The 14395-nt window shown below is 41.8% G+C and overlaps 1 protein-coding gene across 1 annotated transcript in view; it reads left to right on the forward strand.

Annotated features, from left to right (window-relative positions):
- The window catches only part of lrba (LPS-responsive vesicle trafficking, beach and anchor containing), an 888619-nt gene that overhangs the window by 598161 nt on the left and 276063 nt on the right, over positions 1-14395 (forward strand). The window contains exon 43 of the mRNA XM_080192970.1: positions 4530-4642. Coding sequence (XP_080049096.1) covers positions 4530-4642 — 113 coding nt within the window. The remainder of the gene's footprint in view (positions 1-4529; positions 4643-14395) is intronic.

A 14395-nucleotide genomic window follows, 5' to 3' on the forward strand; every position in this document is an offset into this window, starting at 1 on the left:
GATGTAGTGTATTTAGGTTTTCAGAAAGCTAGTGTGCAAAATTAAAACACGTAGGATTGGGGGTAATATAATGGCAAGGACTGAAGATTGATTATTAGACAGGAAACAATATGAGTCTTCTTTGGTGTGGCAGGTGGTGAGTAGTGGGTATCACAGAGCTCAGTGCTTGGGCCTCAGCTATTCACAATATACGTTAATGATTTGGATGGGAGAACTAAATGTGATATTTTCAAGTTTGCTGACGACAAGAACTTGGTGGGAATGTGAGGGTGAGAAGGATTTTAAGAGACTTCAAGGCAATGTACACAAGTTGAGTAAGTGGACAAGTATGTGGCAGATGCAGTCACATATATAAAAAATAGGACCAGAAGTAGACCGTTCAGCTCTTTGAGCCTGTTCCACCATTTAACGTGATCATGGCTAACTTTCTATCTCACCACCATTCTCCAGCACACCCCTGATGCCAATCCAATTCCTCCTTATATATATTCAGTAATGTGGGCTCTACAGCCTTCTATTTTAGACAATTTCACAAGTTCATCACCCTTTGAGTGAAGAAATTTCTCCTCTACTCAGTCCTGTATCCTGAGACTGTGATCCCTCGTGCTAGACTCCCCAGCCAGGTGAAATAACATCCCTGCATCCAGTCTGTCCACCCTTCAGAATTTTATACATTTCAATGACTGAGATCCCCTCTCATCCTTATAATCTCCAGTGAATATGGAACTAGTCGACCAAATCTCTGCTTATACAACAATCGTGGATAAGTGTGAAATTATCCATTTAAGTAGGAAAATTAGTTTGGGACAGTATTATTTAAAAAGTGATAGATTGGGAAACACTGATATACAAAGGGAACTGAATGCCCTGTACATCAGACACTGAAAGCAAGAATGCAGTGCAGCAAGTAGTTATGAAGGCAAATTGTTTGCTGCCCTTCATTCCAAGAGAATGTGAGTTCAACAGCAAGGATGTCTCACTGCAGCTGTACTGCAGGTTGTATGAAGAGAGATTGGTCGCATAGTTAGTAGATACATGGGGGCATAGAAGTTAGAAATGGTTGTAATTCTTCTGACTTTTCCCGGGTAATTGTGTAACCCTGGCAGAACCAAGTTTATGATTTAAATCACATTGTAGGGTGTTTCTGATGCAGGCTGTTATCCAGAGGATGTTAGCACTTATGCATACCCCTACCTCTGAATATCCAAGAAGGATTCCCCATATTTTTGTGTACCGCAATTCCAATGCTGGGGATTTTGGATGCTATGATTCATTATCTCGGTCCTCAACACAAACTCTATGCTCTAGCTACTAACTCCATTCCTCTCCTTGGCAAATATCTGAGACTAAACCAGACTCTGCAAAACCTTGGTATCATATTTGACCCCAAATTCCTGACCGCACATGTGCTCCATCACTAAGACTGCCGATTTTCATCTTTGTCTAGTAATATCATCAGTCTGCCCCTGCCTCAGTTCATCTGATGCTAAAATCAAGACTTGATTGTTCCAGCAGAATTCTAGCTAGTCTCCCCTATTTCACCCTTTGTGAATGTGAAAGTATCCCAAATTCTGGTGTCCATGTCCTAACATGCACTGAGTCCTGATCAGCCAATGTAAGTTGACTTGCATTGTTTCCTGGTTAAGCGGCCTCAATTTTCAAATTCTTGTCCTTGTTTCTGAATTCCTACCCTGACTTCATCCCTCCCTTCCCTCCTCCCTATTTCTGTAATCTCCCCACTCCCACAAATATCCAAGATACCTGCACTTCTCCAGTTTGAATATACCTGAAATTAATTATCCACTATTGACAGCCATGTCTTCAAGTTGCCATTACTATAAGCTTTGGAAATCCCTCCTAAACCTCTCTGCTTTTCTTTGCGCTTTTAAAACTTTTTTAGAATCTACTAACCTTTACAAAGCTTTTGTTATCTGCTCTGATACCTCCTTAAGTGGGTCAGCATTAAATTTATTTGATAATGCTCCTATGAAATTCTTTGAAATGTTTCAAAGGCTCTATATAAGTTCAGATTGTTGTTGGATAAAATTGAGGCAGATTGATTTCAACTTGGGTAAATATGGGGTCATTTATTTTGCACAAAAGAAAGCATTAGACCTGAGCATCATGAAAATTATGAAAAGTTAGGAACACTCCAGATCCAAAGAGATTTTAGGGTTTCATGTACACAGATTTCTAAAATGTAGTGGTCAGTTATAAAAAAAAATTAAAGGGTCAATGAAATGTTAACCTTTATAATTTTTAGGCTAGAGTATAAAGAGAAAGAGTTACAAAGCCCTGGTTGGAATGTATTTGGAACTGTGTACAGTACTGGCCAAGGTACATTAGGGCATGTTGGCCTTAGAAGCAGAGCAGCACAGATTTACCAGAATATTACTAATGCTCCAGGGGTTAGATTATAAAGAGAGATTACATGAATAGATTTGTATTCCCTGGAGATAAAAGAACACAAGGCCTTAATTTGATGATGTTTTTAGGACTTTGAAAGGAATTGATTAGGTAGATAAAAACTTTTTCTGATGTGGAATTCAATGTGAGGGTGTGCAACCTTTAATCAGAATTTGGCCTTTCAGGAGAGGTTTGTAAATACTGCATACAATAAATGTTAGATGTCTGATACAAATTTGGATACTAATGATACTCACTAATTTTAATTCCAAGAACTATAGGCATTTTTATCAGCCAAGGGTGTAAGTGGATATGGAGCCGAGCCAGTTGGATGGAAGTATGATACAAATCAGCTATCATTTCATTGAACAACTAGAGAGGTTGTTCACATCCTCACCTTTGACATTGTATGTGACAATTTTGTGGACTACTTTGTTTCAAATATTGAGTATGCATGTAACCGTTGCCCACCACTTGCCCTTTCTTCAGCACAGCACTAATCCTGCATCATCCAAGTTCAGTGTGTCATTCACATTGTAGAGTTTTAATTTCAAAAAGCATCTCGAGTTGCTCCATTCAAATGTAATACAACAACAATGGGCTTCAACTTTTTGTCATTTCCCACCAACTCTTAGCCTTTGGTGGACTGAACTCTGACCTATCTCAATCTCAAATTATCTAGTATCCATTCAAGTAGGTCTGCCTAGCCAATATTTAATAACATCATAAATGGGTCTCTCAGCACATGTAGCATGTTCTTGATCGCCTTAAATACACACCTCTCCCAACTTTTCCAAACCATCAATACATATTTAACTTCCCTTCTGTCATCAAGGTATTGGAATGCATTGTTGTCATCCAACTTGTTGCTCACCTGTCCCAATGTTCCCTCAAATTGCCAGTGACATCTTCTGTAATTGTAATCACAATGTGCCACCCTTGTCCTTCTGACCTCCCAATCCTTCTCTGTGGCATGGACAAGTTGGGTCAAAGGGCCTGTTTCCATGCTGTAAAACTCCATGATTCTATCTCTCCTGTTCTTGGATCCTACTAATCTCTATCTAGCCAGGATATTTCCAGTAATGGCTTCTCCTATCACTCTCAAATAGTTACCCTGCAGCACCCCAAAATTTCCTGCTTTGCCTCTTTCTCTTTACTATGAGATACTCTTCACAGGCTGAAGCCAATTTCCATCTGTGTTCTGATAAACCAACCTCTACCTCTTCATTACTATCCTCAAATCAGTGGTCACCTCTGTGATGCCAGACTCCTTATATGGGAGCAGAATTTATTCCACCTGAAATGTGGGAAAACTGAAGCCTTCTTATTTGGCACCCACCAAAAGTACAGTACCCTTGTTTCATCCTTATGCGAAATGACTGCCAGGTTTGATTGGATGGCATGCAGTCACCCTTGTTACTTCTAGACCCAACCCTTCTTTCTTGCAGTGTTGGTTACATGCAAATTCAAATTCATAAAGGTTCAGTCTGCTTCCTGTCATGTGCTGGATCCTGTTTGTTCATGCCTTCTGTCCCATAACAAACAAAATTTAAAAATCCTGCTTGTTCACATATTAATTTATGGCTTAGCCCCTCCCTCCTTCCACAACCTCCTACATCCTTACTTCTCAACCAATGACTTGAATCTGTTATCCTACGTTCATTGTGTATCATCAGCAGTCTTGTTTCGTTCCTCTGGAGCTCATTATCTTAATCTCTTCAACCCTCTTAATATGCTTCAAAACCTTTTTGTCCAAATGTACAGTCATGTGTTCTTACTTTTATAATCCTAGTCAGCTTTCTCCTTGCGCCATTTGATTACTTCAAAGGGGCTGTTTGGGTGCAAATTGTTGTAATAGATTCCCTCTCCCTTCAATTGATCAATTTTTTCCACGTTGACAAGGATAGCAGTGGATGCATTTGCCACCATTTGTCATCTACTGTTTATCACCAGGATTGACACCAAATGTATTTTAACATGTTAAAATTCAAGTTACATAATATTTGTTTTCATATATTGAAAGTTAGTGGTTTAGTACCATTCTAATTTGACTGGCTTGGGAAAAACAATTGTCGACATTTGTATCCGGCTGATGAATTAAATGTTAATTCTTTTTCATTTAGGTCGAACTTACAATGACTTGAATCAGTATCCGGTTTTTCCTTGGGTGATAACCAATTATGAATCAGAGGAGTTGGATCTGACACTACCAAGCAACTTCAGAGATTTGTCCAAGGTATTGTCTATTAAATTTATTGCCTATTTTAATACACTAAAATTGTCTTGCTATGCACACTATCTGCTTCATTTAACTTCTGTTTTCACTCATTCGTCACAACATTTATGCTAATTTTTCCTTATAACATCCCACATTCCAGCATATAATGTTACATGCCTTGTCATTTTGACCATGGAATCTAGAGGCTTAATAAATTCTTTTGTTAGGTGAACCTACCTTTATATTGTAGAAAGTTTAAGAGCTGGTTGAAGCTTTAAATTTTATAACATTTTAATGGTTGATTCTTAAATACACTTATTTAATTTTTAAAAATGCCAAACTTGACCCGCATCACCTTCTACGTAGTTCTTTGCTCTCCAACTGTGTTTTCCTCTCTTTCAGCAAATTACAGAGCCCGCCTTTCCACTGTTCCTGCTACTCTCTCCCTCCCATCCCTCCCTCCTTCCACCTCATTCTGTTTTCCTTAGTGCTTTTTGAATCATGTTAGCTGCAGGAGATTTTCTCTGCCAGTCACACCCAATTCTCAAGCATTTTTTCCAATGGTTAGATCTGGAAGAAAGGCAAATTCCAGAATTCAGTAAAACATTGGCCAAAACAGCAAAGTCTAAATCTGAATGCAAGAAAGAAAAGGCTAAAAAAGGAGCAACTAGTAACACTTGCGCTACACAAATAATAGGCAATGACCTTCTCCAACAAGAGAGAATCTCACCACCACACCTTGACATTCAAGAGAATCACCATCACAGAATTTAGAACCATCAACACCCTGGGAGTTAACATTGACCAGAACTTAACTGGGCCAGTCATGTAAACACTGTGGCTACAAGAGCAGGTCAGAGGCTGGGAATTCTATAGTGAGTAACTCACTTCCTGAGTCCCCAAAGCCCATCAACCGTCTACAAGGCAAAAGTCAGAAGTGAAATGCTGTACCGTCTATTAGCTTGGATGAGTATGGCTCCAACAATACCCACAAAAGTCAACACCATCCGGGACAAAACAAGAGAGAAATTTTGAATATAGGCAAAATGCAACTTTGAACTTGGGCTTAAGATGGTATCATCCTTCAATTTAAAAAAAAGTTATTTTATGGCAGGTCAGCATTGCTGACCATCAATCACCATCCACCAACAGAAATGTTCACTTGCTCCACCACCAATGCATAATGGCAGCAGTTTATACCATACACAGATGTGTGAATATCTAGTTCGTGGTTCATTTCAATATTTTAGAGGTAATGTTTAATTTTGGGAAAATTGTTATAAAGGTTAAGATAACTAAAATACTGAGCTTTAAAGTTTACCAGAAACCTGAAAGAATGGCAGTTCAAGAAGGCTACCCATGTTTCTTTGTTAAAAGAGATGGAGCCTTAAAACAGCAGATGGGCTTACTTGAGAATTGTTAGCTTATTCTAGCCAGTTAGGCTCAGAAAAACCTCTAAGATGGTGGTGGCTGAAGGTCATTGGTGCTGTGTCAGATAGTTAGGGCTCAGTTAAGTTCTGGGAGCCATTTATAGCTTGGAGCATCTGGGTGACTGGAGTTTGGAGAAACTGAGGGTTAGTGCTAGCTTAGTACAACCAACAGTCTATGATAGAGCTAGAATTGTGCCTCTAATTAGAAGTAGTTATGCATCTTTGTGAATCCCAAAGAACACGGTCTCAGGAGAAGAGAGTGAACCATCAAGAAGTGAATGGTCATTAAAGCAGTTCAAGCCAGAGTGGCCTTGAAGGGAATTCAGAGGCCAGATATTTAAGAAGTGAAGGGTTGAAATATTTCATGAAGGGAACAGCTTTAATGAGATTTTGAGACTCCGTGTTCACTGCTGTCTGAGTGGGTTGAGAAATCCGTGGGATCTGTCTTGGTCTCACCTACCATTTATTGTGCAGTGTGACATACACAACCAGTTTGCCTGTTAAGTAATATTTATCTTATGCTAATCCTGAATGTTAGAGTATAAAATAAATATTGTGAATTATTTTGTTTTGCTGACTTTGCATCGTAAAGCTTATTTTGGATGTTTAAAATTATGGAATTTTATGGCTTTATTCTCCTCATGGGTAATTGGGATTTCAAACTTGTCCACTTTAAGCAAAAGGTTACCTGGCCCCTCACTGGCTTGTAACACAAGATGGCACTGCAGCAACTTAACAGACCTCCTTCAAAAGCACCACAAAACCCTCGTCACTCTAGGTGGTGAGGTTAAGGACAGTAGATACATTGGAACACCACCACGTGCAACTCCCTCTTCAAGCCACCTGCCATCTTGATTTGGCCTAAATTACAGTTCTTTCACTGTCACTGGAACTCACTTCTGAACAGAACTGTGGGTGTACTTACACCAGATGAACTACAGTGGGTGCAAAATAGCAGCTCACCACCACAGTCAAGAGAAGTTAGGCATAGGGCAACAAATGCTGGCCTTGCCAGCAATGCTGACCTGCCATAAAATAACTTTTTTTAAAATTGAAGGATGATACCATCTTAAGCCCAAGTTCAAAGTTGCATTTTGCCTATATTCAAAATTTCTCTCTGCTATCATAATTTACCTTTTTGATACTTTTTCTCCTCTATTTGATCTGTATATGTTTAGGGAAGAACATTGAGGAATAAAAGTAAAGATCCAGTTTTAAGTTTAGTAACTGGTGTTCTTTACATTGTATGTATGCTGAGTTTTATAATCATAGAATCTTAGTGTGCAGAAGAGGCACTTTGGCTCATGGAGTCTGCATCGACACACAAGAAACACCTGAACTCTCTCCTAATTCATCTACCGACACTTGGCCCATAGCCTTGAATGTTATGACATGCCAAATGGTCATCCAGGTACTTTTTAAAGAATGTGAGGCAACCCACCTCTACCACCCTCCCAGGCAGCACATTCCAGACTGTCGCCACCCTCTTGGTGAGAAGGTCTTTCCTCACATTCTCCGTAAATCTCTTGGCTCTCACCTTGAACCTATGTCTCCTTGTTACTAACTCTTCAACTCAAGGGAAGAACTGCTTCTTACTCCATGTCCTTCATAATCCTGTGTACACCTGAATCAGCTCACCTCTCAAGTCTTCTCTGCTCCAATTAAAATGAAAACAACCCAAGCCTATCCCAACCTCTCTTTATAACTTAAATGTTCCATCCCAGGCAGCATCCTGGTCAATTTCCTCTGCATCCCCTCCAGTATAATCACATCCTTCCTATAATGTGGCAACCACAACTGCACATCGTACTCTAGCTGTGGCCTCACCAAAGTTCTATACAACTCCAACATAACTTCCCTGCTTTTGTAAACAATGCCTCAATTGATAATGGCAAGTGTCCCATATGCCTTTTTAGCCACCGTATTAACATGCTGTTCTGCTGTCAGAGATCTGTGGACAAACATTTTGATTTGATTTATTGTTGTCACATGTATTAACATAGTGAAAAGTATTGTTTCTTGTGCACAATAAAGACAAAGCATACTGTTCATAGAGAAGGAAACGAGAGAGTGCAGAATGTAGTGTTACAGTCATAGCTAGAGTGTAAAGAAAATCAACTTAACGAAAGGCAAGTCCATTCAAAAGTCTGATAGCAGCAGGGAAAAAGCTGTTCTTGAGTCGGTTGATACGTGACCTCAAACTTTTGTATCTTTTTCTTGATGGAAGAAGGTGGAAGAGAGAATGTCCAGGCTGCGTGGGGTCCTTAATTATACTGACTGCTTTGCTAAGACAGCAGGAAGTGTAGACAAAATCAATGGATTTTGCATGAGGGATTATGCTAAATTCACAACCTTTTGTAGTTCCTTCCAGTCCTGGGCAGAGCAAGAGCCATACCAAGCTGTGATACAACCAGAAAGAATGCTTTCTATGGTCCATCTGTAAAAGTTGGTGAGAGTCTTTGCTAACATGCCAAATTTGCTTAGTCTTCTGAGAAAGTAGAGGTGTTTTTGAGCTTTCTTAACTATAGTGTTGACAGGTTGTTGGTGAGCTGGACACCTAAAAACTTGAAGCTCTCCATCCTTTCTATTTCGTCCCCATGGATGTAGACAGGGGCATGTTCTACTTTTACACTTCCTGAAGTCGATGACAATCATCTTCATTTTGTTGACATTGAGGGAGAGATTATTGTTGCTGCACCAGTTTACCAGATTCTCTTTCTCATTTCTGTACTCTGTCTTGTCATTGTTTGAGATCCAATCCATTATGGTGATGTCATCAGCAAACTTGAAAATCGAGTTGGAGGGGAATTTGGCCACATAGTTAAAGGTGTATAAGCAATGGCGGATTAACCATTAGGCTGAGTAGGCTTAAGCCTAGGGGTCTGGAAGGGAGGGGGGCTCAGGAGCAAAAAAAAATTGGTTTAACCCTTTTAAAGGTGAATAAATTTTCATAACTATACCCTGTGGGTGAATTAATATAACAAATACATATAAATAGAGGAGCTTCACCCCTGGACTTGTACTATATGCAAATAAATACAAAATAAATGCAACAAAGACTTTATTGTCATGCTATAACAAGTATACATATTTTAGTGCATACTTAGTTACATACAGCACTTTTTTCAACGTTCACCTTTTCATAGTATTAGTCCCACACAAGGTGTGTCAATTCATACTTTCCAGGGTTAAATTCCATCTAAACTTATCTGCCCATTTGACCATTCCATCTATATCTTCTTGTAGCCCAAGACCCTCAGCCTCACTGTTAACCACCTGCCATTCTTTGTATCATCCACAAACTTACTAATCTTACTCTCCGCATAGTTGCCAATGTTGTTTATATAAATGTTGAATAATATAGATCCCTGTGGTACACCACTGGACAATGGCTTCCAGTTGCTAAAGCAGCCTTCTGTCATCATCATCTGTCTCCTACAACTGAGCCAATTTTGAATCCACTTCATCAAATTATCCTGTGTTCCATGTGCATTTACCTTCTTTACAAATCCCCCATGTAGGACGTTGTCAAAGACTTTGCTGCAATCCTATAAACTACACCAACTGCACTACCCTCATATACACACCCGTTCACTGCCTCAAAAAATTAAATTCAAATTTGTTAGACATGACCTCCCTCTGACAAAGCCATGCTGACTGTCCCTAATCAAGCTTTGCCTCTCCAAGTGAAGATAGATGCTCTTCTCCAGAAGTTTTTCCAATAGTTTCCCTGCCACTGACGTGAGACCACTGTCTGTTTCCTGGTTTATCTCTACATCCTTTCTTAAATAATGGAACCAATTAGCTGTTCTCCAGCCATCTGCACCTCCCCCGTGGCCAGAGAGGAATTGAACATTTGGGTCAAAGCCCCTGCAATCTGCTCCCTTGACTCCCACGGCAGCCTCGGGCACAATTCATCCAAGTGTGAGGTTATCCACTTTGGCAGGAATAGTAATAGGAGGGATTACTATTTAAAGGGCAAAAAGCTGCAGCATGCTAGGGTGCAGAGGGACCTGGGGGTCCTTGTGCATGAGTCGCAAAAACCCAGTCTGCAGGTGCAGCAGGTGATCAAGAAGGCGAATGGGATGCTGGCCTTTATAGCGAGGGGGATAGAATATAAAAGCAGGGAGGTCTTGCTGCAACTGTACAGGGCGCTGGTGAGGCCGCAGCTGGAGTACTGTGTGCGGTTTTGGTCGCCGCACTTGCGCAAGGATATTTTGGCCTTGGAGGGAGTACAGAGGAGGTTCACTAGGCTGATACTGGAGATGAGGGGGTTGGACTATGAAGAGAGACTAAATAGACTGGGTCTGTACTCGTTGGAGTTTAGAAGGATGAGGGGGGATCTTATAGCGACGTATAAGATAATGAAGGGGATGGATAGGGTAGAGGTAGAGAGATTCTTCCCGCTCAGAAAGGACAGCAAGACTAGAGGGCACAGCCTCAAGATAAGGCGGGGGGCAGTTTAGAACGGAGTTGAGGAGGAACTTCTTCACTCAAAGGGTGGTGAATCTGTGGAATTCTCTGCCCGTTGAAGTGGTGGAGGCTACCTCGCTAAATATATTTTAAGACACGGGTAGATAGGTTTTTGGTAGGCAAGGGAATTAAGGGTTATGGGGAGAAAGTGGGAAAGTGGAACTGAGCCACTTCAGATCAGCCATGATCTTATTGAATGGCGGGGCAGGCTCGAAGGGCTAGGTGGCCTACTCCTGTTCCTATTTCTTATGTTCTTATCCAGACCTGGAGATTTATCCACTTGTAAGGCTGCCAACACCTCAAATAACTTGTCCTTCCCTATGTCAAGTTGCTCAAGAACCTTATTGTCACTCCCTGAATTCCATACCTTTTTGTTTCTCTTGATTGAAGACAGACGTGAAGTATTCACCCAACACCTACCAATGTCCTCTGGCTAAACCCACAGATTGCCCCCTTTGCCCATAATGGGCCCTACTCTTTCCCTGTTTATCCTTTAACTATTGATATACATAGGGTATCTTGGGATTTTCCCCACTTTTACCATCCAGAGCTTTCTCATTCCCCTCTTTGCTTTCCTAATTGCTTTCTTAAGCTCTACCCTGCACTTTCTATGCTTCGCTAATGCCGCTGCTTAGTTACTCTCCTTGTACTTGTTAAAAGCCTTTCTTTTCCTTCTCATCATATCCTGAATATCTCTGGTCATCCATGGTTCTCTTCTTTCCTATCACCCTGTAGGGAACGTGCTTGTATTCCACCCTCCCCATTTCCTTTTTGAATGCCCCACTGCTCTTCTGTAGATTTTCTCATTAGTAGCTGTTCCCAGTCTAACCTGGCCAGATCCTGCGTTAGTTTGCTAAACACTGCTCTCCCCAGTCTAAAACTTCTTTTTGCAACTTGTCTATTTTCTTGTCCATAACAAGCTTAAATTGTATCATGTTGTGATCACTATCATTGAAATGCCCCACCACCATGTCAACCACCTGTCCGGCTTCATTCCCCAGAATTAGGTCCAGCACAGCTCCTTCCCTTGTTGGACCCTCTACTCTTTGATCTAAAAAGTTCTGCTGCACACATTTCAAGAAATCTACCCCATCCAAGCCCTTATACTCTGACTATCTCAGTTAATGTTGGGAAAGTTGAAATCACCTAATACAATAACCTATTATTGTTTTTATGCACCTAGTATGCAGATATTTTTGCAATTAACATACTTTCTGCATTATTTACTGTATACCAGTCCGCTCTGAACCATCGTACTGTTCTCTTGGCCACAATTCTGAAAAACATACCACAAAGCAATCATTCCCTATCAACTTTATCCAACAACACTTCTAATAATCTATACAATAATCAGTATTTTCCTGTGTACATTTTATTACAGACTGTCTTGCTGGTGCCTTTGCCTGGCATTATTCTCTGGTGCATGTTTTCCCTGTGACTGCAGAATGTCTGGTGAAGGTCGCTGAATTTCAATGGGAGAGATTACAGATGACCTTGCAGTGTGCTCTCACTCTGGGCCTTGACAAGCAGCAGTCTGGACTGGCTGGTTGACAGGCAATAGGGGGAACACTTGTGATGTGGCAGTGGTAAGAGCATGAATGCTATCTTTCTGAGGGGAACAACATCTTGATGCACCATAGAGCCATTGCCACTGCTGGGATGACACCTCATTGATTTGCTGGAGCGCAGATTACTGGATCTCTAAGACTCAGCATATCCCTTTGAGCACTGGTATCTGCATCCATAAAACTTATAGTCTGACTTTGCATGGCAACACATGAGATTTCGTGACCTCAGTCTGAGTTTCCAATACAGCCTCAGACATTGAGAGTCTTCTGTCCGTGCTGCAATAAAAGTGAGGCGTAGGCCATTAGATGATTGGCTCCTCAACTGCCCTCATGGAGCTGGCCACAACTTCCACAATGGGTTCCCGTAGTCATTGCAAAACCCTGTGTCAAGTTGGAGCCAGACTCCTCCATGTTTCTTGATGGTGACAGTGGGTACTCTCGGAGGCCTGCCAATGCACCATGCATTTTGATGTGAATGGCTGTCAGACTTTTACTGTATGCTGTCCCATCAGTGTCCTCAATCTGTGTCCTTTGCATCAGAGTCTATCTGCAACCTCGCCTTTGGGGGAATTGCTACACATGCTGCCCTTTCCTGTAGTCTGACTATAGCCCACTCGTGTCCAGTGACTCACCAAATGCAGAATGTGCTTCTGTGTTACCATCTTAATGTGCGCACTGAACCAATATCTGAGCTGGAGGCTGAGTTAGATCAAGTCACAGTGCTTCTACCTCAGATGTCTGCTCTTCTGGGTTTACACACACACACACACACACACACACACACACACACACACACACACACACACACAAAAAACCGCCACCCCCGGTTTGCTGGGTAACACTTCTTGGGCGCCTAAAAATATCAATTCATAAGGAAATTGTTGGATCTGAGCGAACAATATTTTGGGTAAAAAAACAAGAAATGTATGGTAACACTGCACAGCTTGTATATCATCCAGATTGCAGGATAATAGGGATGTGGGATTTGAGAATGATGCACAATGCTGAAGTATCCTGAATGGCTTCAGCAATGCCAGTTGCCTCAACCTCAGTGCGCCCACGCCAATCATGTTGAGTGCCATCTCCTCTCAGAAGGCAAGGGAGACATAAAACCTTTCCTGTCCCCAGTAGCTGGTTCATGCCTATTGCATCGTGTTATGTGCTAGCTTGTTTTGCAAGAGAAAGAGAATTGTGTTAGCAAGTGCATTGCAATGTATTCCTGTTTTGCATAAAACGGGAAGTATCTGCAAGCCGTGAGATATGGATGTGACCCTTGCAGTTGTGGTTAATGTGTGAGGGCTAGGTGGAGCATGTGAATGTTAGGCTTCAGTCCTGATTGCATGAGATTGCTGATGGGCCAGTGATGGGACTATTACTTACGTGGCGAAAAACTGCAGCAGGCGACGGTGCAGAGGGACCTCGGGATCCTTGTGCATGAGTCGCAAAAACCCAGCTTGCAGGTGCAGCAGGTGGTCAGGAAGGCGAATGGGATGCTGGCCTTCATAGCGAGGGGGATTGAATATAAAAGTAGGGAGGTCTTGCTGCAGCTGTATAGGGCATTGGTGAGGCCGCAGCTGGAGTACTGTGTGCAGTTTTGGGCGCCGCACCTGCGCAAGGATATTTTGGCCTTGGAGGGAGTACAGAGGAGGTTTACTAGGCTGATACCGGAGTTGAGGGAATTGAGCTATGAGGAGAGGCTGAATAAACTAGGCTTGTACTCGTTAGAGTTTAGAAGAATGAGGGGAGATCTTATTGAGACGTATAAGATGATGAATGGGATGGATAGGATAGAGGTGGAGAGACTCTTCCCGCTCAAAAAAGACAGTAGGACTAGGGGGCACAGCCTCAAGATAAAGGGGAGGCGGTTTAGAACGGAGTTGAGGAGGAACTTCTTCACTCAAAGGGTGGTGAATCTCTGGAATTCTCTGCCCGTTGAAGTGGTGGAGGCTGCCTCGCTAAATATTTTTAAGAAGCGGGTTGATGGGTTCTTGATAAGAGAGGGGATTAAGGGTTATGGGGAGAGGGCGGGAAAGTGGAACTGAGCCACGACAGATCAGCCATGATCTTATTGAATGGCGGGGCAGGCTCGAAGGGCTAGATGGCCTACTCCTGCTCCTATTTCTTATGTTCTTATGTTCTTATGAATATAGTGCATTGAGCAACCTGTGAGGTTGTTGGCACAATAGGTGGGGCATAGCATTTGAAGGTGCATTCGCTGATTTTGACCACTTGTGTTCAGTCATTAAAAATCTTCCAGCTCAGTATTCAAGTCCTTGGGGCCAGACAGTTGGCACTGATCT

Source organism: Carcharhinus amblyrhynchos, chromosome 1 (genome assembly GCF_965287045.1).
Source record: "Carcharhinus amblyrhynchos chromosome 1, sCarAmb.v2.hapA, whole genome shotgun sequence".
In the NCBI taxonomy this organism is placed as follows: Eukaryota; Metazoa; Chordata; class Chondrichthyes; order Carcharhiniformes; family Carcharhinidae; genus Carcharhinus; species Carcharhinus amblyrhynchos.